The 25,247-nt window shown below is 43.4% G+C and overlaps 1 protein-coding gene across 1 annotated transcript in view; it reads left to right on the top strand.

Moving 5' to 3' along the window:
• LOC139409704 (collagen, type XXVII, alpha 1a) overlaps window positions 1-25,247 on the top strand; it is a 272,027-nt gene that overhangs the window by 169,587 nt on the left and 77,193 nt on the right. Inside the window, exons 30-33 of the mRNA XM_071155105.1 lie at window positions 472-516; window positions 952-996; window positions 1,370-1,423; window positions 15,283-15,336. Of these exons, the coding sequence (XP_071011206.1) occupies window positions 472-516; window positions 952-996; window positions 1,370-1,423; window positions 15,283-15,336 (198 nt within the window). The remainder of the gene's footprint in view (window positions 1-471; window positions 517-951; window positions 997-1,369; window positions 1,424-15,282; window positions 15,337-25,247) is intronic.

The raw sequence follows: 25,247 nt of genomic DNA, 5'->3' as shown, positions 1-25,247 counted from the left end.
GTAAATACTACAGTCATGTCCGCAAAAATACTTCAACAAATACTATAGTATACTAGTCATGTCTGCAGAAATACTACAATGAATACTATAGTTTTACTAGTCATGTCCACAAAAAACACTACAGTGAATAATATAGTGTACTACAGTCATGTCCGCAAAAACACTGCAGTATATACTGCAGTATTTAGACCATAGTATACTATAATATTTTTTCATATGGGGGAGAGAGTAAAAAGCATTTTATAGACACATTGACACTCACGTATGTCACACAATTCATCAGACACTGGTTAGTGATTTTGTCTCTGTCTCTCCATCCATATATCTGCTGTCTGCTTTCCTGATGTTTGTCTCTTGGTCTGTCTTTTTCCTCTCACTCAAACACGCACACACACACACACTTCTGTCACACTATTCACATATTCATACTTTCTCTCCTTATCCCTCCTCATCATCCCTTTCTCTCCACAGGGCCCTGATGGTCTTCCAGGAAAAATGGGTTTTTCGGGAGATGAGGTAAAATTAAGTTTCCTATCACTGTCATATTTCAACCCTGGTTATGTTACACTGGATAGCCCAGCCACTTAGTCCTAACTGATTTACTGACAGGCACGCCACTTGAGACAGGCAGCTTTTTTACAGTTTCTTGTTCTTAGGAGCTTGTAGGTACACAGTAATTTATTGATTTACTGTGTGTAGCAATTTCTTCAAGCGTATACTGCTTTACCTTGTAAGGAGAGGACTCACCTTATCCACTGTCAATATGGTGCACTCACAGAGCAGTGCTGCAACAAATATGCTAATTTGTATTTCAGTTGTAGCTGTGCGTTTATCATATGATGGTCAGTCTTTTCTTCGCCTGTGTTTGGTAGCACATTTGGTGTACGTTAGGTCAGCTATCTCGTATAGTTGTGGTCTTATTTTTCCTGCTTTTTTGTGCTCTCTCCCCAGGGGAAAATTGGAGAGCTGGGAGAAGCTGGACCTCAAGGGTTTCCCGTAAGTTCTAAGGTTTGAATCTTAAGCAACCTGCCTACACATAGTTTGAAGTACAATACCAACACAGCTACTGTAGTAGGTCAAAACTGTGTGCTGGAAAACCTTTTGTAAAGCATGGCTGGAGTGAGCATTTTTGTGCTATTTATTTGTTTTTCAGCTTCAGACTAATGCCTACTTTTCACTTAGAATGTAGTTTTTTGTTTTTAATAGTACTGCTTTTGGTCAGAGCTTTATATCTTATCTTATGACTGTCTGAAAGTGGGGATTTAACCCATCATTAACTGGCCAAATGTTGAGTGTTGTTCTGCTTCCCCCTCGGTGCGTGTGGGTGCGTGTATCTGTTCTCTACACTCATTAGCTGTTATATCAATAGGGTATTCAAGGACCCTCTGGACCTCTAGGAGACCAAGGAATAGCAGGCGAGCCAGTAAGTCCCTCTCTCCATCTCCCCTACTCCTTCTACTCTCTTACTCTTCTACTTTCTCTGTCACCTTTCTCTCCATCTCCTCTCTCTCTATTTACACTCTTTCTATTTCTCCTCATCACTCCTATCCTTTCTCTCTCCACCTCCCCCTCTCCTTCTACTGTCTCTCTCTCCTACTTTCACCATCACATTTCTCTCCATCTCCTCTCTCTCTATTTAAAGTCTTACTATTTCTCCTCTCTTCATCACTCCTCTCTTTTCTCTCACCATTTCCTCTCTCTCCATCTTCTCCCTTTTCTCTCTCCATTATATATTCTCCCTATTGATCTCCTCAACCCCATCTCCACCTCCTTCTCTTCATATGCCTCTCCTCTCTCCCTCTCCATCCTGAATAAATTGCCTCCACTTGTCTTTCACACTCATCTGTCTGCACATCATTGTCTTGCCAACACCGCCCTCTCTCTGTCTTTTGCTCTTACTGGGTTAATAAGCACTAAATCCATCATACTTAACAGAGTTCTCTCTCTGTATCCCTAAACAAGCCAGTTCACTCAGGGAGAGTGGCAGCTAGTTTATAAGAGATATATGAATGTCTATTAAAGATGTACACTTCCGGTTAAATGTTTTACAATACCTACTCATTTAAGGGTTTTTCTTTACTTGGACTATTTTCTAAATTGTACAATAATAGTGAAGACATCAAAACAATGAAATAACACATATGGAATCATGTAGTAACCAAAAAAAAGTTTTAAACAAATCAAAATATATATTTATATTTGAGATTCTTCAAAGTAGCCACCCTTTGCCTTGATGACAGCTTTGCACACTCTAGGCATTCTCTAAACCAGCTTCATGAGGTAGTCACCTGGAATGCATTTCAATTAATACGTGTGCCTTGTTAAAAGTTAATTTGTGGAATTTATTTTCTTCTTAATGCGTTTGAGCCAATCAGTTGTGTTAAGACAAGGTAGGGGTGGTATACAGAAGACATCCCTATTTGGTAGAAGACCAATAACTTAATATGACAAGAACAGCTCAAATAAGCAAAGAGAAACGAAAGTCCATAATTACTTTATGACATGAAGGTCAGTCAATCTGGAAAATGTCAAGAACTGTTAGTTTCTTTAATTGCAGTCGCAAAAAACATCAAGCCCTATGATGAAACTGGCTCTCATGAGGACTGTCACAGGAAAGGAAGACCCAGAGTTACCTCTGCTGTAGAGGATAAGTTCAATAGAGTTAACTGTACCTCAGATTGCACCCCAAATAAATGCTTCACAGAGTTCAAGTAACAGACACAACTCAACATCAACTGTTCAGAGGAGACTGTGTGAATCAGGCCTTCATAGTTGAATTGCTGCAAAAAAACACTACTGAAGGACACCAATAAGAAGAAGAGACTTGCTTGGGCCAAGAAACACGAACAATGGACATTAGTGGTGGAAATGCGTATTTTGGTCTGTATTTTGGTCTGTCCAAATATGAAATTTTTGGTCCCAACCTTGTCTTTGTGAGACGCAGATTAGGTGAATGGATGATCTCTGCATGTGTGGTTCCCACCGTGAAGCATGGAGGAGGATGTGTGATGCTGTGGGGGTCCTTTGCTGGTGACACAGTCTGTGATCTATTTAGAATTCAAGGCACACTTAACCAACATGGCTACCACAGCATTCTGCAGCGATACGCCATCCCATCTGGTTTGTGCTTAGTGGTACTATCATTTGTTTTTCAGCAGGACAATGACCCAACACACATCCAGGCTGTGTAAGGACTATTTGACCAAGAAGGAGAGTGATGTAGTGCTACATCCAATCACCCGACCTCAACTCAATTGAGATGGTTTGGGATTGGAGTTGGACCACAGAGTGAAGGACAAGCAGCCAACAAGTGTTCAGCATATGTGGGAACTCCTTCAAAGTTGTTGTAAAAGCATTCCAGGTGAAGCTGGTTGAAAGAATGCCAAGCGTGAGCACAGCTGTCATCAAGGCAACGGGTGGCTACTTTGAAGAATCTCAAATATAAAATACACTTTCTTTCAACACTTTCTTGGTTACTACATGATTCCTTATGTACTATTTCACAGTTTTGATGTCTTCACTATTATTCTACAATGTAGAAAATAGAAAAAATAAAGAAAACCCTTGAATCATTATCTGTGTCCAAACGTTTGACTGGTAATGTAGGTTAAGCACATGGAGTAATGAGTAGGATCCTGTATTTTCACATGTAAAAGTGATTGCTTTTGATAAAAAGGCTTTATCTATCTCCCCAATGAAAACTAGTTTGAAAATGTGAATATATATTTATGAAAAGAGAAATTGGACTTTGCGGAATGTTTCTGAACGATGCACCATATTGACTTGTTGTTGATAACATGACCGAGCTACGCAGATTACTGTTCGATTTGAGGAGGACGTTCCTCCTGCACCGCTTTTGCCTGTTCACGTCACGGGCCATAGACACGGCTCCGGTTAATAGAACTTCCTCACTGTTTTTTTATTTTTTATTTTTTTATTTCACCTTTATTTAAACAGGTAGGCTAGTTGAGAACAAGTTCTCATTTGCAACTGCGACCTGGCCAAGATAAAGCATAGCAGTGTGAACAGACAACACAGAGTTACACATGGAGTAAACAATTAACAAGTCAATAACACAGTAGAAAAAAAGGAGAGTCTATATACATTGTGTGCAAAAAGCATGAGGAGGTAGGCGAATAATTACAATTTTGCAGATTAACACTGGAGTGATAAATGATCAGATTGTCATGCACAGGTAGAGATATCGGTGTGCAAAAGAGCAGAAAAGGAAATAAATAAAAACAGTATGGGGATGAGGTAGGTAAAAAATTGGTGGGCTTTTTACCGATGGACTATGTACAGCTGCAGCGATCGGTTAGCTGCTCAGATAGCAGATGTTTGAAGTTGGTGAGGGAGATAAAAGTCTCCAACTTCAGCGATTTTTGCAATTCGTTCCAGTCACAGGCAGCAGAGAACTGGAACGAAAGGCTGCCAAATGAGGTGTTGGCTTTAGGGATGATCAGTGAGATACACCTGCTGGAGCGCGTGTTACGGGTGGGTGTTGCCATCGTGACCAGTGAACTGAGATAAGGCGGAGCTTTACCTAGCATGGACTTGTAGATGACCTGGAGCCAGTTGGTCTGGCGACGAATATGTAGCGAGGGCCAGCCGACTAGAGCATACAGGTCGCAGTGGTGGGTGGTATAAGGTGCTTTAGTGACAAAACGGATGGCACTGTGATAAACTGCATCCAGTTTGCTGAGTAGAGTGTTGGAAGCAATTTTGTAGATGACATCGCCGAAGTCGAGGATCGGTAGGATAGTCAGTTTTACTAGGGTAAGTTTGGCGGCGTGAGTGAAGGAGGCTTTGTTGCGGAATAGAAAGCCGACTCTAGGTTTGATTTTCGATTGGAGATGTTTGATATGAGTCTGGAAGGAGAGTTTACAGTCTAGCCAGACACCTAGGTACTTATAGATGTCCACATATTCAAGGTCGGAACCATCCAGGGTGGTGATGCTAGTCAGGCGTGCGTGTGCAGGCAGCGAACGGTTGAAATGCATGCATTTGGTTTTACTAGCGTTTAAGAGCAGTTGGAGGCCACGGAAGGAGTGTTGTATGGCATTGAAGCTCGTTTGCAGGTTAGATAGCACAGTGTCCAAGGACGGGCCGGAAGTATATAGAATGGTGTCGTCTGCGTAGAGGTGGATCAGGGAATCGCCCACAGCAAGAGCAACATCATTGATATATACAGAGAAAAGAGTCGGCCCGAGAATTGAACCCTGTGGCACCCCCATAGAGACTGCCAGAGGACCGGACAGCATGCCCTCCGATTTGACACACTGAACTCTGTCTGCAAAGTAGTTGGTGAACCAGGCAAGGCAGTCATCAGAAAAACCGAGGCTACTGAGTCTGCTGATAAGAATATGGTGATTGACAGAGTCGAAAGCCTTGGCAAGGTCGATGAAGACGGCTGCACAGTACTGTCTTTTATCGATGGCGGTTATGATATCGTTTAGTACCTTGAGCGTGGCTGAGGTGCACCCGTGACCGGCTCGGAAACCAGATTGCACAGCGGAGAAGGTACGGTGGGATTCGAGATGGTCAGTGATCTGTTTGTTGACTTGGCTTTCGAAGACCTTAGATAGGCAGGGCAGGATGGATATAGGTCTGTAACAGTTTGGGTCCAGGGTGTCTCCCCCTTTGAAGAGGGGGATGACTGCGGCAGCTTTCCAATCTCAGACGATATGAAAGAGAGGTTGAACAGGCTGGTAATAGGGGTTGCGACAATGGCGGCAGATAGTTTCAGAAATAGAGGGTCCAGATTGTCAACTATAGTGGTGGAACTATAGACATTGAATAGTTAAGAGACATCGTCTTCCATTGGACCTTTAGCTTTTTGTTGGATTATTGCCTTTACATTTTGAAATTTGTATAATTAAGTTTTTGTTGGCTTTTTTTGGGAGGGTTTTTCATTTTGTAGTACAAACATTTCTTTAGACTTGGACTTCCATTCAATGACTTAAAGACCCAACCAGAGGTTCTGGTAGGACTAAGGTTTAAATTGTGACTTTTGGCTCTGACACAACAATTTAATTTGATATTGTTTAATTAATATTTTTTTGTTGTTTATGCTGAACAACATATCATTTTTTCTATCAATACACTATTGCACTGAGCATGTCCTCTGAAACATGATCTGCCAATCCGCGCTCCTTAACACCCGCCCACTTAATCTGGAAGCCAGCTGCACCAATGTGTTGGAGGAAACACTGTTCAACTGACGACCGAAGTCAGCCTGCAGGCGCCAAGTAAAGCCCCTCCGGCCAAACCCTCCCCTAATCCGGACGACGGTGGGCAAATTGTGCACCGCACTATGGGACTCCCGGTCATGGCCAGTTGTGACACAGTCTGGGACAAACTAGGGTCTGTAGTGACGCCTCATGCACGGCGATGCAGTGCCTTAGACTGCTGCGCCACTTGGGAGGCCCCCAATCTCTTATTTCTGACAAGGTTGTGTGGTTTATGGAAGCTGGCATCGCTGGCGTCGCTGGTCCACGTAACACTTATCAATCTAATGATCTAATACACTTATTGAACAACAGAATAATAATCTAATTAATTTTAGGTGACACATTAATTTAACAATTTGGATGACCAGGGTCTTTCCCTGCGCATTGTATAGTAGGGTCCACTTGAGCCCCGTATATAGAAATCACCCAGTTTTCCTAACCACACCAATATTTCAACTTTCCTTTTTCAAATGACCCAAGGTAGATTTGAACATTAAAAACTATTAAACTGTACCTGGTAGAAAATAGGCAGAATAACTAGCAAAATTATTCCAACATTATGAAAGTGATTTAATAGTTTTGTAATTGTGAGAAAAGCAAAGCGGTAGCTATCTCCTGCAAAAATTTAAGGGGAAACATTTAAATGTCTTGGAATGGCCTAGTCAAAGCCCAGACCTCAATCCAATTGAGAATCTGTGGTATGACGTAAAGATTGCTGTACACCAGCGGAACCCATCCAACTTGAAGGAGCTGGAGCAGTTTTTCCTTGAAGAATGGGCAAAAATTCCAGTGGCTAGATGTACCAAGCTTATGGAGACATACCCCAAGAGACTTACATCTGTAATTGCTGCTAAAGGTGGGTCTACAAAGTATTTCATTTGGGGGGTGAATAGTTATGCACACTCAAGTTTTCTGTTTTTTTGTCTTATTTCTTGTTTCTTATTTGTTTCACAAGAGAAAATATTTTTAATCTTCAAAGTGGAAGGCATGTTGTGTAAATCAAATGATACAAACCCCACAAAAATCTATTTTAATTCCAGATTGTAAGGCAACAAAATAGGAAAAATGTCAAGCGGGGTGAATATTTTCGCAAGACACTGTAGCTAAATAATGATGAGTTATGCAAAATAATCTTCTAACCTATAGAATCTGTCTCTTGCGCAATATGCACGCACCTGTGCTCCGCTGGCCTCTCTCCTTAACCTTTTTGGGATATGGGGCAGCATTTTCACTTTTGGATGAATAGTGCCCAGAGTGAACTGCCTCCTACTCTGTCCCAGATGCTAATATATGCATATTATTAGTAGTATTGGATAGAAAACACTCTGAAATTTCTAAAGCTGATTGAATGATGTCTGTGAGTATAACAGAACTCATATGTCAGGCGAAAACCTGAGAAAAATCCAACCAGGAAGTGGGACATTTGTAGTTTTTCAAAGCTTGGCCTACTGAATACACATTGAGATATGGATGAGGTTGCACTTCCTAGGGCTTACACTAGATGTCAACCGTCTTTAGAAACTGGTTTGAGGATTCTACTATAAAGGAGGGGCTCATAAGACCTCTTTGAGTCAGTGGTCAGGCAGAGAGCCTCGGTCTCATGACTTGCGCTCCCGACAGACTTACCTCTCGTTCCAATGCTTTTCGGAAGACAAAGGAATTCTCCGGTTGGAACATTATTGATGTTTTATGTTAAAAAACATCCTAACGATTGATTCCATACATCGTTTGACATGTTTCTAAAGGACTGTAATGGAACCTTTCAAGTTTTTGCCTGGACGAAATGCTCACGCCTCATGAAGATGAATTACTGGGCTGAACACGCTAGCAACAAGTGGCTATTTGGACATACAGTGCCTTGCGAAAGTATTCGGCCCCCTTGAACTTTGCGACCTTTTGCCACATTTCAGGCTTCAAACATAAAGATATAAAACTGTATTTTTTTGTGAAGAATCAACAAGAAGTGGGACACAATCATGAAGTGGAACGACATTTATTGGATATTTCAAACTTTTTTAACAAATCAAAAACTGAAAAATTGGGCGGGAGAGGTTGTGCTCCTGGCACCACAAGGCCAGGTCTCTGATCTCCTCCCTATAGGCTGTCTCATCATTGTCGGTGATCAGGCCTACCACTATTGTGTCATCGGCAAACTTAATGATGGTGTTGGAGTCGTTCCTGGCCATGCAGTCATGAGTGAACAGGGAGTACAGGAGGGGACTGAGCATGAACCCCTGAGGGGCCCGCGTGTTGAGGATAAGCACAGCGGATGTGTTGTTCTGTACCCTAACCACGTGGGGGGTGGCCCGTCAGGAAGTTCAGGATCCAATTGCAGAGGAAGGTGTTCAGTCCCAGGGTCCTTAGCTTAGTGATGAGCTTTGAGGGAACTATGCTGTGAACACTGAGCTGTAGTCAATAGCATAGTGTTCCTTTTGTCCAGGTGGGAAAGGACAATGTTGGGGCGGTATGCAAATTGGAATGGGTCTAGGGTTTCTGGGATAATGGTGTTAATGTGAGCCATGACCAGCCTTTCAAAGTACATGGCTACAGATGTGATGTGCTAGGGATCGGTAGTCATTTAGGCAGGTTACCTCAGTGTTATTGAGCACAGGGACCAGGGTGGTCTGCTTGAAACATGTTGGTATTACAGATTCCGTCAGGGACTGGTTGAAAATGTCAGTGAAGACACTTGCCATTTGGTTAGCGCATGCTCCGAATACACTTCCTGGTAATCCGTCTGGCCCTGCGGCCTTTGTAAATGTCGACCTGCTTAAAGGTCTTACTCACATTGGCTACGGAGAGTGTGATCACACAATAATTTGGAACATCTGATGCTTTCATGCATTCTTCAGTGTTACTTGCCTCGAGGTGAGCATAGACGTAATTTAGCTTGTCTGGTAGGTTTGTGTCACTGGGCAGCTAGTGGATGTGCTTCCCTTTTTAGTCTAACCCGTAAGCCCTGCCTCATCCGACGAGCATCGGAGCCGGTGTAGTACGATTTAATCTTAGTCCTGTATTGAAGCTTTGCCTGTTTTATGGTCCATCGGAGGGTTTAGCGAGATTTCTTATAAGCTTCCGGGTTAGAGTACCACTCCTTGAAAGCGGCAGCTCTACCCTTTAGCTCAGTGCAGATTTTGCCTGTAATCCATGGCTTCTGGTTGGGTTATGTACGTACGGTCACTGTGGGGATGACGTCATCGATGAACTTATTGATGAAGCCAGTAACTAATGTAGTGTGGCTGGGAGCTCACTCCCAGTGATGCGCTGGGCCGCCCGCACCACCCTCTGTAGGGCCTTCTGTTCGAAGGTGGTGCAATTTCCATACCAGACGGTGATGAAATCAGTTAGGATGCTCTCGATCGTGCAGCTGTAAAAGTTCCTCAGGATCTGAGGAGCCATGCATTTCAAGATCAGCTCCTAGGTCTTGCTGACATCTGTGTCATTGGCGTTGTTAATCAGGCCTACCACCATCGTGTCATCAACAAACTTTATGAAAGAGTTGGAGTTGTGGGTGGCTACACAGTTGTAGGTGAACAGGGAGTATAGCAGGGGGCTAAGCACACACCTCTGATGAGGGAGTGGGGGTGTTGCCCACTCTTAGCACCTTGGGTAAGCCCCGGAAGTCCAAGATCCAGTTGCAGTTATGAGCTTGGAGGGCGTTAAGGTTTTCAACACTGAGCTGTAGTCGATGAACAGAATCCTCACATAGGTATTCCTCTTTTCTAGATGGGAGAGGGCATTGTGGAGTACAATTGAGGTTGCGTTGTCTGTGGATCTGTTGAAGCGGTATGCAAATTGGAGTGGATTCACGGTGTCTGCGATGATGAGTGGATGTGTGCCTTGACCAGCCTTTCAAAGCACTTCATTATCACAGATGTGAGTGATACAGGGCGGTAGTCATTGTGGCAGGATGCCTTAGAGTTTTTGGGAACAAGAATGATGGTAGTCAGTTTGAAATATGTGGGGATTACAGACTGGGACAAGGAGTTGTGTGTGACTGTGAAGACACTTGCCAGTTGGTCTGCACATGTCCTGAAGACACGTCCTTGAATACCGTCTGGCACTGCGGTCATATGAGTTTGGACCTACTTAAAAACCTTACTTACATAAGCCTCGGAGAGAGAGATCACCCAGTCCTCCGGATCAGCGGGGGCCCTCATGCAGGGCTCTGTGTTGTTTTTGTCGAAGCTTTCATTAAAAGGCATTGAGTTTGTCTGGTAGAGAGACATCGTTGGGCAGATCACAGCTAGGGCTAATTTTGTAGTCTGTAATGTACATTAGCCCCTCACTCTCTGGATTTTCCTGAATTTGATGTCCTGCCCGCTCTGTGAATGGAGAATCCATCGAGTTGGATAGTCATGGGGGGTATCTTGTCCTAAAGCCATGTTTCAGAAAAACAGAAAATATTGCAGTTACAAGTGTGTAATGTTAGCACTAAGAGTAAAGTTACTACAGTAGCTTACAACTAACGTTACTACAGTAGCTTGCTAGCTAGTTTTTGTTGGACGCATTCAACATTGTATGTGTAGCACTTGCTCTGTAGTATGAGTAGTATTATGATTTTAATTGTAAAATATATTTAATTAATGAATGAAGATTGAAAAATGTAAACATGAACATTGCATTTTTTAAGTATATACTGTGGGGCAAAAAAGTATTTAGTCAGTCACCAATTGTGCATGTTCTCCCACTTAAAAAGATGAGAGAGGCCTGTAATTTTCATCATAGATACACTTCAACTATGACAGACAAAATGAGAAAAAAAATCCAGAAAATCACATTGTAGGATTTTTTATGAATTTACTTGCAAATTATGGTGGAAAATAAGTATTGGGAATGCGGTAGGTAGTTGGGTGGGCTATTAACAGATGGGCTATGTACAGCGATCGGTAAATTGCTCAGATAGCTGATGCTTAAAGGTAGAGAGGGAGATATGAGTCTCTAGCTTCAGTGATTTTTGTAATTCGTTCTAGTCATTGGCAGCAGAGAACTGGATGGAAAGGCGGCCAAAGGAGGAATAGGCTTTTGGGCTGACCAGTGAAATATACCTGCTGCAGTGCATGCTTCGGGTGGGTGCTGCTATGGTGACCAGTGAGCTGAGATAAGGCGGGGTTTACCTAGCAAAGACTTATAGATGACCTGGAGCCAGTGGGTTTGGCGACGAATATGTAGCGAGGGCCAACCAACGAGAGCGTACAGGTCGCAGTGGTGGGTAATATATGGGGCTTTGGTGACAAAATGGATGGCACTGTGATAGACTGCATCCAATTTGCTGAGTAGAGTGTTGGAAGCTATTTTTTAAATGACATCGCCGAAGTCAAGGATCGGTAGGATAGTCAATTTTACGAGGGTATGTTTGGCAGCATGAGTGAAGGATGCTTTGTTGCGGAATAGGAAGCCAATTCTAGATTTAATTTTGGATTGGAGATGCTTTTAATGTGAGTCTGGAAGGAGAGTTTACAGTCTAACCAGACCCCTAGGTATTTGTTGTCCACATATTCTTAGTCAGAACCGTCCAGAGTAGTCATCACTACTCTGGACGGACTGGCAGGTGCGGGCAGCGATCGGTTGAAGAGCATGCATTTAGTTTTACTTGCATTTAAGAGCAGTTGGAGGCCACGGAAGGAGTGTTGTATGGCATTGAAGCTCGTCTGGAGGTTAGTTAACACAGTGTCCAAAGAAGGACCAGAAGTATACAGAATGGTGTTGTCTGTGTAGAGGTGGATCAGAGAATAACCAGCAGCAAGAGCGACATCATTGATGTGTACAGAGAAAAGAGTCTGCCCGAGAATTGAACCCTGTGGCACCCCCATAGAGATTGCCAGAGGTCCGGACAATAGGCCATCCGATTTGACACACTGAACTCTGTCTGAGAAGTAGTTGATGAACCAGGCGAGGCAGTCATTTGAGAAACCAAGGCTGTTGATTCTGCCGATAATGTGGTGATTGACAGAGTCGAAAGCCTTGGCCAGATCGATGAATACAGCTGCACAGTAGCAAAAGATAATCTCGGTGGCGGTTATGATATCGTTTAGGACCTTGAGCATGGCTGAGGTGTACCGCGGAAGCTTTCCATTCTTTGCGGATCTCAGCCGATACGAAAGAAAGGTTGAACAAGCTAGTAATAAGGGTTGCAACATTTTTGCCGGATAATTTTAGAAAGAGAGGGCCCAGATTGTCTAGCCCGGCTGATTTGAAGGTGTCCAGATTCTGTAGCTCTTTCAGAACATCAGCTATCTGGATTTGGGTGAAGGAGAAATGGGGCTTGGGCAAGTTGCTGTGGCGGCTGCAGGGCTATTTACCCGGGTAGGTGTAGCCAGGTGGAAAGCATGGCCAGCCATAGAAAAAGGCTTATTGGAATTCTCAATTATCATGGATTTATTGGTGGTGACAGTGTTTCCTAGCCTCAGTGCAGTGGGCAGCTGGGAGGAGGTGCACTTATTCTCCATGGAGAATAAGAGTTTGTGCTACAGGATGCAAGTTTCTGTTTGAAAAAGCTAGCATTTGCTTTCCTAACCTCCTGTGTACATTGGTTCCTAACTTCCCTGAAAACTTCCCTGTTCGATGCTAATGCAGTACGCTACAGGATGTTTTTGTGCTGGTCAAGGGCAGTCAGGTCTGGAGTGAACCAAGGACTATAGCTGTTCCTGGTTAAAAAAAATTACAATGGGGCATGCTTATTTAAGATGTTGAGGAAAGCACTTTTAAAGAATAACCATGCATCCTCTACTGATGGAATGAGGTCAATATCATTCCAGGATACCCGGCCAGGTCGATTAGAAAGGCCTGCTCGCTGAAGTGTCATTGACATCAGTCATTGGCTTCATCAATAAGTGCATCGATGACGTCGTCCCCACAGTGACCGTAAGTACGTACCCCAACCAGAAGCCATGGATTACAGGCAGCATCCGCACTGAGCTACAGCTGTCATTTTCAAGGAGCTGGACTCTAACCCAGAAGCTATAAGAAATACAATACAGGACGAAAATCGAATCATACTACACTGGCTTTGACGCTCATCGGATGTGGCAGGGTTTGCAAACCATTACAGACTACAAAGGGAAGCACAGGCGAGAGCTGCCCAGTGACACAAGCCTACCAGATGAGCTAAATTACTTCTATGCTCACTGCGAGGCAAATTACACTGAGACATGCATGAGAGATTCTATTAATCAGTTGGTCTCTATAAGCTTCAATATGAGGTCCTAAACTTAGCATGAAAGTGCATCCTTGTAGGTGTGTGGGCTATATAGTCAAAATGTTTGGGTTAAGTTTAGCCAATGGCCATGGGATAAGCTGAGCCACTGGCAAGTTGATCAAATTGAAGTGTTTTCTTCCCAGGTGTAATGTAATGCAAGTTGAGCCTGTCCTGCGGCTCAATACACAGGATTTACAGCATCCTGCAATATATGTAGATATCTTTGTTTGAAAATAATACTAGATTTCCCTTGACGGAGTGATGCTGATGTGCTTTAAAAGGCTGTTCTTGACTTCAACAGCATCATCCCGGATACCCTAGACCCACTCCAATTCAAATACCACCCCAACAGATTCACAGATGATGCAATCTCAATTGCACTCCACACTGCCCTTTCGAACCTGGACAAAAGGAACACCTATGTGAGAATGCTGTTCATTGATTACAGCTCAGCGTTCAAAACCATAGTGGCCTCAAAGCTCATCACTAAGCTAAGGACCCTGGGACTAAACACCTACCTCTGCAACTTGATCTTGGACTTCCTGACGGGCCGCCCGCAGGTGGTAAGGGTGGGCAACAACACGTCTGCCACGCCGATCTTCAACACTGGGGCCCCTCGGGGTGTGTGCTTAGTCTCTTCCTGTACTCCCTGTTCACCCACAACTGCATGGCCAACACAACTCCAACACCATCATGCAGATGACACAACAGTGGTAGGCCTGATCACCGATAACGATGAGACAGCCTATAGGGAGGACGTCAGAGACCTGGCAGTGTGGTGCCAGGACAACAAACTCTCACTCAATGTGAGCAAGACAAAGAAGCTGATCGTGGACTACAGGAAAAGGCGGGACAAACAGGCCCCCATTATTAACATTAATGGGACTGTAGTGGAGAGGGTCGAGAGTTTCAAGTTCCTTGGTTTCCACATTACCAACGATCTATCATTGTCCAAACATACCAAGACAATCGTGAAGAGGGCACGACAACACCTTTGCCCCCTCAGAAGACTGAAAATATTTGGCATGAGTCCGAAGATCCTCAAAAAGTTCTACAGCTGCACCATCGAGAGCATCCTGACTGGTTGCATCACCGTCTGGTATGGCAAGTGCTCGGCATCTGACCGTAAGGCGCTACAGAGAGTAGTGCATACAGCCCAGTACATCCTTGGGGCCAAGCTTCCTGCCATCCAGGACCTATATACTTGGCGGTGTCAGAGGAAAGCCCAACATTTTTTCAAAGACTCCAGTCACCCAAGTCATGGACTGTTCTCTCTGCTACCGCACGGCAAGCGGTACCGGAGAGCCGAGTCTAGGACCAAAAGGCTCCTTAACAGCTTCTACCCCCAAGCCATAAGACTGCTGAACAATGAATCAAATGGCAACCCGGACTATCTACATTGACCCCCCCCCCTTTGTTTTTACACTGCTGCTACTCGCTGTCTAGTATCTGTGCATAGTCACTTCATCCCTACCGACATGTACAAATTACCTCGACTAACCTGTACCCCCGCATATTGACTCAGTACCTGTACCCCCTGTATATATCCTCGTTATTGTTATTTTATTGTGTTGTGCATGTGACAAATAAAGTTTGATTTAAATGTAAAAATTGGCTCAACTTACCCCATTGTCCCCTACTCATTTTTGGGCAGCACCTGTTCTCTTGTAACCTGATCCACCAACCTGACCTGACTGTAGCCCTCATGAATCCATGTAGTGAAACAGAACGTAGGCTCATAAGATGAGGATGGTTGAACAAGGATAGTTCTCATGTTGTTTGAGCACAAAGCTGCATTGGTTTCTCTTATATGACCATGTCTCATCAACATTGTGTCTCTGCTCTGTTTTCTAGGGACTCCCTGGGCCAGTGGGGACAGTGGGGACACTAGGAGAAACTGGTCTACAGGTGAGAATTCACACATACAGTACACACACAAACACATGCATGCTCACACGTACACTCATGCGCACACGCACACACACACACACATGCACATGTACACACACTGTATCACTCTCTCTCACACACACACAGACACATACACATTCACATCGTATGGTCTCACTAGTTGAATCAGGATGTGTGTGTAGCTGTTTGTTCTATAATGAATAATTGATTGACTGATTTTATTTGTCATAAAAAAACACACTACTGTTCAAAAGTTTGGGGTCACTTAGAAATGTCCTTGTTTTTTTAAAGAAAACCACATTTTTTGTCCATTATAATGACATCAAATTGATCATAAACACAGTGTAGACATTGTTAATGTCTAATTGACTATTGTAGCTGGAAAATGGCAGATTTCTTATGGACTATCTAAAATGCCTTGCGAAAGTATTCGGCCCCCTTGAACTTTGCGACCTTTTGCCACATTTCAGGCTTCAAACATAAAGATATAAAACTGTATTTTTTTGTGAAGAATCAACAACAAGTGGAACACAATCATGAAGTGGAACGACATTTATTCAATATTTCAAACTTTTTTAACAAATCAAAAACTGAAAAATTGGGCGTGCAAAATTATTCAGCCCCTTTACTTTCAGTGCAGCAAACTCTCTCCAGAAGTTCAGTGAGGATCTCTGAATGATCCAATGTTGACCTAAATGACTAATGATGATAAATACAATCCACCTGTGTGTAATCAAGTCTCCGTATAAATGCACCTGCACTGCGATAGTCTCAGAGGTCCGTTAAAAGCACAGAGAGCATCATGAAGAACAAGGAACACACCAGGCAGGTCCGAGATACTGTTGTGAAGAAGTTTAAAGACGGATTTGGATACATATATATAATATTGAAATGGAAGGAGTATCAGACCACTGCAAATCTACCAAGACCTGGCCGTCCCTCTAAACTTTCAGCTCATACAAGGAGAAGACTGATCAGAGATGCAGCCAAGAGGCCCATGATCACTCTGGATGAACTGCAGAGATCTACAGCTGAGGTGGGAGACTCTGTCCATAGGACAACAATCAGTCGTATATTGCACAAATCTGGCCTTTATGGAAGAGTGGCGAGAAGAAAGCCATTTCTTAAAGATATCCATAAAAGTGTCGTTTAAAGTTTGCCACAAGCCACCTGGGAGACACACCAAACATGTGGAAGAAGGTGCTCTGGTCAGATGAAACCAAAATTTAACTTTTTGGCAACAATGCAAAATGTTATGTTTGGCGTAAAAGCAAAAAAAAAAAAAGCAATGTAGGGTAAGTAACATTATATAAGGTAGCATTGTTTAAAGTGGCTAGTGATATATTTACATCATTTCCCATCAATTCCCATTATTAAAGTGGCTGGAGTTGAGTCAGTGTCAGTGTGTTGGCAGCAGCCACTCAATGTTAGTGGTGGCTGTTTAACAGTCTGATGGCCTTGAGATAGAAGCTGTTTTTCAGTCTCTCGGTCCCAGCTTTGATGCACCTGTACTGACCTCGCCTTCTGGATGATAGCGGGGTGAACAGGCAGTGGCTCGGGTGGTTGATGTCCTTGATGATCTCCATCACTCCTGTGTTCCAATGGCATGTTGTGTTAGCTAATTCAAGTTTATAATTTTAAAAGGTAAATTTATCATTAGAAAACCCTTTTACAATTATGTTAGCACAGCTGAAAACTGTTGTCCTGATTAAATTTCTTGACTCTACTTGAGACGCATATGTCTCAAGTAGGCACCTGGAAATGCAAATGCGCTACGCTAAATGCTAAATGTACTCGTTAAAACTCAAACCTTGATCAAAATTCACAAGCAGGGTATTGAATTAAAGCTACACTCGTTGTGAACCTAGCCAACAAGTCAGATTTTTAAAATGCTTTTCGGCGAAAGCATGAGAAGGTATTATCTGATAGCATGCACCACCTGAAAATGCCTGAATGCGACGTAAACAAAGACTCTGCTTATCCGACGCAGCACAAAACGCAGAAATAAAATATAAAACATTCATTACCTTTGACGAGCTTCTTTCTTGGCACTCCTATATGCCCCGTAAACATCACTATTGGGTCTTTTTTTCGTTTAAATCGGTCCATATATACCCAAAATAGCTTTCTATGGAAGCTGTGTCATTCAGAAAAAAAACATTGTTTTTAAACGCTGCGTAATTTTTTAAAATTAAAAAAGTTGACGATAAACTTTCACAAAACACTTCGAAATCCTTTTGTAATCCAACTTTAGGTATTAGTAAACGTTTATAATCTATCAAAATGATTACAGGGCGATGTATATTCAATAGCTCCTCGTTTGCAAATCAATGGCTGCCAATGTCCACATTAACAACATCCGGGTGGAGACTGGAAGAAACGGAAGCCAGATAGATGGATTTTCCAACAATAAATTCAATTGAAAATGACGACAATGGCGACATCGTGTGGAATTTGTATGAATTGCATGCAGGTCGATATTACATTTTGTCCTCTTTTAACAACCCATGGAAGTGATTTTTAGCTTTCAGAGAGCAGTTTTTCTTGCGTTTTTCAATGAAACACACGATCTGTTATAGTCACAGCCGTGATTTAACCAGTTTTAGAGACTTCAGAGTGTTTTCTATCCACACATACTAATCATATGCATATACTATATTCCTGGCATGAGTAGCAGGACGCTGAAAAGTTGCGCGATTTTTAACAGAATGTTCGAAAAAGGAGGGGGTAGAAGTAAGAGGTTTTAATTAAAGAGCAATAAAACTGGCCTTCTTTACACTAGTTGAGTATCTGGAGCATCAGCATTTGTGGGTTACAGGCTCAAAATGGCCAGAAATAAAGAACTTTCTTCTGCAACTCAGCAGTCTATTCTTGTTCTGAGAATTGAAGGCTATTCCATGCGAGAAATTGCCAAGAAACTGAAGATCTTGTACAACGCTGTGTACTCCCTTCCCAGAACAGAGCAAACTGGCTCTAACCAGAATTGAAAGAGGAGTAGGAGGCACCGGTGCACAACTGAGCAAGAGGACAAGTACATTAAACTGTCTAGTTTGAGAAACAGACGCCTCACAATTCCTCAACTGGCAGCTTCATTAAATAGTACCCGCAAAACACCAGTCTCAACGACAACAGTGAAGAGGCGACTCTGGGATGCTGGCCTTCTTGGCAGAGTTGCAAAGAAAAAGCCATATCTCAGACTGGCCAATAAAAAGAAAAGATTAAGATGGGCAAAGGAACACAGACACTGGACAGAGAAATATTGGGAAAAAGTGTTTTGGAGAGACGCATCTAAGTTTGAGGTGTTCGATCACAAAGAAGAACATTCTTGAGACGCAGAAAAATGAAAAGATGCTGGAGGAGTGCTTGACGCCATCTGTCAAGCATGGTGGAGGCAATGTGATTGTCTGGGGATGCTTTGGTGGTGGTAAAGTTGGAGATTTGTGCAGGGTAAAAGGGATTTTGAAGAAGGAAGGCTATCACTCCATTTTGCAACGCCATGCCATTCCCTGTGGACGGCGCTTAATTAGAGCCAATTTACTCCTACAACAGGACAAAGCAGAATTCCAAACTATGCAATAACTATTTAGGGAAGAAGCAGTCAGCTGGTATTCTGTCTATAGTGGAGTGTCCAGCACAGTCATCGGATCTCAACCCTATTGAGCTGTTGCTGGAGCAGCTTGTCCCTATGGTACATAAGAAGTGCCCATCAAGCCAATCGACCTTGTGGGAGGTGCTTCAGGAATCATGGGGTGAAATCTCTTCAGATTACCTCAACAAATTGACAACTACAATGCCAAAGGTCTGCAAGGCTGTAATTGCTGCAAATTGAGGATTCTTTGACGAAAGCAAAGTTTGAAGGACAATTATTATTTCAATTAAAAATCATTATTTATAACCTTGTCAACATCTTTATATTTCCTATTCATTTTGCTACCAATTTCATGTATGTTTTCATGGAAAACAAGGGCATTTCTAAGTGATACCGAACTTCTGAACGGTAGTGTATATACACAGTGTATATAAAGTGCATTCGGAAAATTTTCAGACCCCTTGACATTTTCCACATTTTGTTAGCTACAGCCTTATTCTTTTATTTTTCCTCGTCAATCTACACACAATACCCCATAATGACAAAGCAAAAACTGTTTTTTTAGAAATGTTTGCTAATTTATATAAAGTAACTGAAATACCACATTTACATAAGTAATCAGCTCTGACGCTTGATGGATGTGGCATGGCTTGCAAACTATTACAGACTACAAAGGGAAGCACAGCTGAGAGCTGCCCAGTGACAAGCTAAATAACTTCTGTGCTCGCTTCGAGGAAAGGAAAACTGAAACATGCATGAGAGCATCAGCTGTTAAGGGCGACTGTGTAATCACGCTCTCCACAGCCGGTATGAGTAGACCTTTTAAACAGGTCAACATTCACAAGGTCGCAGGGCCAGACGGATTACCAGGACGTGTACTCGGAGCATGCACTGAAAAACTGGCAAGTGTCTTCACTGACAATTTCAACCTCTCCCTGTCTGAGTCTGTAAGACCACCATAGTCCCATGTTTCAAGCAGACCACCATAGTTTCTCTACCCAAGAACACTAAGATAACCTGCCTAAATGACTACCGACCTGTAGCACTCACGTCTGTAGCCATGAAATGCTTTGAAAGGCTGGTAATGGCCCACATTAACACTATTATCCCAGAAACCCTAGACCCACTTCAATTTGCATACCGCCCCAAACAGAGCTACAGAATGATACAATCTCTATTGCACTCCACACTGCCCTTTCACACCTGGACAAAATTAAGACATATGTGAGACTGTTATTCATTGACTACAGCTCAGCGTTCAACATCATAGGGCCCTCAAAGCTCATCACTAAGCTAAGGACCCTGGGACTAAACACCTCCTTCTGCAACTGGATCCTGGACTTCCTGACGGGCCACCCCCCAGGTGGTAAGGGTAGGTAAACAATACATCCTCCACACTGATCTTCAACACGGGGGCCCCTCAGGAGTGCATGCTCAGTCCCCTCCAGGACTCCCTTTTCACTCATGACTGCACGGCCAGGCACGACTCCAACACCATCATTAAGTTTGCCAATGACACAACAGTGGTGAGCCTGATCACCGACAATGTCGCCACAACCTATACGAAGGAGGTCAGAGACCTGACCGTGTGGTGCAAGGACAACAACCTCTCCCTCAACGTGATCAAGACAAAGGAGATGATTGTGGAATATAGGAAAAGGAGGACCGAGCACACTCCCATTCTCATCGATGGGGCTGTAGCAGGTTCAGAGCTTCAATTTTCTTGGCGTCCACATCACCAACAAACTAACATGGTCCAAGCACACCAAGACAGTCATGAAGAGGGCACGACAAAACCTATTCCCCCTCAGGAGACTGAAAAGATTTGTCATGAATCCTCAGATCCTCTACAGCTGCATCATTGAGAGCACTGGTTGCATCTCTGCCTGTTATGGCATCTGCTCGGCCTCCGACCGCAAGGCACAACAGAGAGTAGTGCGTACGGCCCAGTACATCACCGGGGCCAAGCTTCCTGCCATGCAGGACCTCTATACCAGGAGGTGTCAGAGGAATGCCCTAAAAATGGTCAAAGACTCCAGCCACCCTAGTCATAGACTGTTCTCTCTGTTACCTCACAGCAAGCAGTACCGGAGCGCCAAGTCTAGGTCCAAGAGGCTTCTAAACAGCTTCTACCCCCAAGCCATAAGACTCCTGAACATTAATTATGGCTTCTACCCCCAAGCCATAAGACTCCTGAACACTAATTAAATGGCTACCAAGACTATTTGCATTGCCCCCACCCCCCCTCTTCTACACTGCTGCTACTCTCTGTTGTCATCTATGCATAGTCACTTTAATAACTCTACCTACATACACACTGATATTTCTCTGTACCGGTACCCCCTGTATATACAGTGCCTTGCAAAATTATTCAACCTATAATTTAAATTGATTTTTATTTGGATTTCATGAAATGGACATACACAAAATAGTCCAAATTGGGGAAGTGAAATGGAAAAAATTGCTTGTTTCAAAAAAATGCAAAAAAATGGAAAAGTGGTGTATTCACCCCATTTGCTATGAAGCCGCTAAATACGATCTGGTGCAACCAATTGCCTTCAGATGTCACATAATTAGTTCGATTGCACACAGGTGGACTTTATTTAAGTTTGACATGATATGTCACATGATCTCAGTATACACCTGTTCTGAAAGGCCCCAGAGTCTGCAACACCACTAAGCAGGGTGCACCAAAAAAAATATCAGAAACTTTGAACATCCCACGGAGCACTCTTAAATCCATTATTAGAAATGGAAAGAATATGGCACCACAACAAACCTGCCAACAGTCGGCCGCCCACCAAAACTCATGGACCAGGCAAGAGACCAAAGATAACCCTGAAGTAGCTGCAAAGCTCCACAGCGGAGATTTGAGTATCTGTCCATAGGATCACTTTAAGCCATACACTCCAAAGACCTGGGCTTTATGGAAGAGTGGCCAGAAAAAAGACATTGCTTGAAGAAGAAAATAAGCAAACACGTTTGGTGTTCGCCAAGACTCCCCAAACATATGGAAGAAGGTACCCTGGTCAGATGAGACTAAATTCTTGAGGGAAACCTGTTTCAGTCTTCCAGAGATTTGAGACTGGGCGGAGGTTCACCTTTCAGCAGGACAATGACCCTAAGCATACTGCTAAAGCAACGCTTGAGTGGTTTAAGGGGAAACATTTAAATGTCTTGGAATGGCCTAGTCAAAGTCATAACCTCAATCCAATTGAGATTATGTGGTATGATGGAACCCATCCAACTTGAAGGAGCCGTGGCAGTTTTTCCTTGAAGAATGGGAAAAAATCCCAGTGGCTAGATGTGCCAAGCTTATGGAGACATACCCCAAGAGACTTGCAGCTGTAATTGCTGCAAAAGGTGGCGCTACAAAGTATTCACTTTGGGGGGGGGGGGGGGGTTTGGTCTTATTTCTTGTTTGTTTCACAAGATAAAATATTTTGCATCTTCAAAGTGGAAGGCATGTTGTGTAAATCAAATGATACAAACTCCCCAAAAATCAATTTTTAATTCTAGGTTGTAAGCCAACATAATAAGAGACATGGCAAGGGGGTGAATACTGTCGCAAGCCACTGTAGCCTCGCTATTGTTATCTTACTGCTGCTCTGTAGTAATTTGTTGTATTTCTTACTAATTTAAAGTATTTTCTTTACTGCATTGTTGGTTAAGAGCTTGTAAATATCTACACCTTTTATATTCAGAGCATGTGATTTATTAAATTTGATTTAATGAGACGCTTTACTCAATACTTTTTTGTTGCACCTTTGGATGCGATTACAGGCACGAGTCTTCTTAGGTATGACGCTACAAGCTTGGCACACCTGTATTTGGCGAGTTTCTCCCATTATTCTCTGCAGATCCTCTCAAGCTCTGTCAGGTTGGATGGGGAGCGTTGCTGCACAGCTATTTTCAGGTCTTTCCAGAGATGTTCGATCGGATTCAAGTCAATAAATCAAATGCATTTATAAATCCCTTCTTACATCAGCTGATGTTACAAAGTACTGTACAGAAACCCAGCCTAAAACCCCAAACAGCAAGCAATGCAGGTGTAGAAGCACGGTGGCTAGGAAAAACTCCCGAAAACTCCTCAACCTAGGAAGAAACCTAGAAAGGAACCAGTCCTCTTCTGCGTGTTCCAGGTGGAAATTCTAACAGAACATGGCCAAGATGTTCAAATGTTCATTGATGACCAGCAGGGTCAAATAATAATCACAGAGGTTGTAGAGGGTGCAACAGGTCAGCACGTCAGGAGTAAATGTCAGTTGGCTTTTCATAGCCGATCGTTCAGAGTATCTCTACCACTCCTGCTGTCTCTAGAGAGTTGAAAACAGCAGGTCTGGAACAGGTAGCACGTCCGGTGAACAGGTCAGGGTTCCATAGCCGCAGGCAGAACAGTTGAAACTGGAGCAGCAGCATGACCAGTGGACTGGGAAATGCAAGGAGTCATCAGGCCAGCTTGTCCTGAGGCATGGTCATCCTCCGAGAGAAAGAAATAGAGAAAAAGAGAGAATTAGAGAAAGCACACATATATTCACACAGGACACCGGATAAGACAGAATAAATACTCCAGATATAACAGACTGACCCTAGCACCCCGACACAAACTATTGCAGCATAAATACTGGAGCCTGAGACAGGAGGGGTTGGGAGACACTGTGACCCCGTCCAACGATACAGGGCCAAACAGGCAGGATATAACCCCACCCACTTTGCCAAAGCACAGCCCCCACACCACTAGAGGGATATCTCCAACCACCAACTTAACATCGTGAGTCAAGGCCGAGTATAGCCCACAAAGATCTCCGCCACGACACAACCCAGGGGTGGGGCGCCAACCCGGACAGGAAGATCACGTCAGTGACTCAACCCACTCAAGTGACGCACCCCTCCTAGGGACGGCATGGAAGAGCACCAGTAAGCCAGTGACTCTCAGCCCCTGTAATAGGGTTAGAGGCAGAGAATCCCTGTGGAGAGAAGGGAACTGGCCAGACAGAGACAGCAATTGTGGTCCGTTGCTACAGTGCCTTTCCAGTCACCTTCACACTCCTGGGCCAGACTACACTCAATCATAAGACCTACTGAAGAGATGAGTCTTCAATAAAGATAGGCAGACCATTGCATAAAAATTTAGCTCTATAGGAGAAAGCCCTTCCTCCTGCTGTTTGCTTAGAAATTCTAGGGACAATAAGGAGGCCTGCGTCTTGTGACCGTAGCGTATGTGTAGGTATGTACGGCAGGATCAAATCGGAAAGATAGGTAGGAGCAAGCCCATGTAATGCTTTGTAGGTTAAAAGTAAAACCTTGAAATCAGCCCTTGCCTTAACAGGAAGCCAGTGTAGAGAGGCTAGCACTGGAGTAATATGATCACTTTTTTTGGTTTCAGTAAAGATTCTAGCAGCTGTGTTTACCACTAACTGAAGTTTATTTAATTCTTTATCCGGGTAGCCGGAAAGTAGAGCATTGCAGTAGGCTAACCTAGAAGTAACAAAAGCATGGATTAATTTTTCTGCATCATTTTTGGACGGAAAGTTTTAGATTTTTGCAATGTTACGTAGATGGAAAAAAGCTGTCCTTGTAACAGTCTTGATATGTTGGTCAAAAGAGAGATCAGGGTCCAGAGTAACGCCGAGGTCCTTCACAGTTTTATTTGAAACAACTGTACAACCATCAAAATTAATTGTCATATTCAACAGAAGATATCTTTGTTTCTGGGACCTAGAACTAGCATCTCTGTTTTTGTCCGAGTTTAAAAGTAGAACATTTGCCGCCATCCACTTCCTTATGTCTGAAACACAGGCTTCCAGGTAGGTCAATTTTGGGTCTTCACCATGTTTCATCAAAATGTATAGCTGTGTGTCGTCCGCATAGCAGTGAAAGTTAACATTATGTTTCCGAATGACATCACCCGCGCTCAGGCTAGGCCATTCAATGACATTTAGAGACTTGTCCCGAAGCCACTCCTGCCTTGTCTTGGCTGTGTGCTTAGGGTCGTTGTCCTGTTGGAAGGTAAATCTTCTCCCCAGTCTGAAGTCCTGAGCACTGTATAGCAGGTTTTCATCTGTTCCTTGCTCTGTTCATCTTTGCCTCGAGTCTGAATAGTTTCCCAGTCCCTGCCGCTGAAAAACATCCCCACAGCATGATGTTTCCACCATGCTTCACCGAAGGGATGGTGCCATGTTTCCTCCAGACGTGGCGCTTGGTATTCGGGCCAAAGAGTTCAATATTGGTTTCATCAGACCACTATATCTTTTTTCTCATGGTCTGAGAGTCTTTTAGGTTCCTTTTGGCAAACTCCAAGCGGGCTGTCGTGTGCCTT

This window comes from Oncorhynchus clarkii, chromosome 5 (genome assembly GCF_045791955.1).
Source record: "Oncorhynchus clarkii lewisi isolate Uvic-CL-2024 chromosome 5, UVic_Ocla_1.0, whole genome shotgun sequence".
Lineage (NCBI taxonomy): Eukaryota > Metazoa > Chordata > Actinopteri > Salmoniformes > Salmonidae > Oncorhynchus > Oncorhynchus clarkii.
This window is presented reverse-complemented; position numbering and strand designations above follow the sequence as displayed.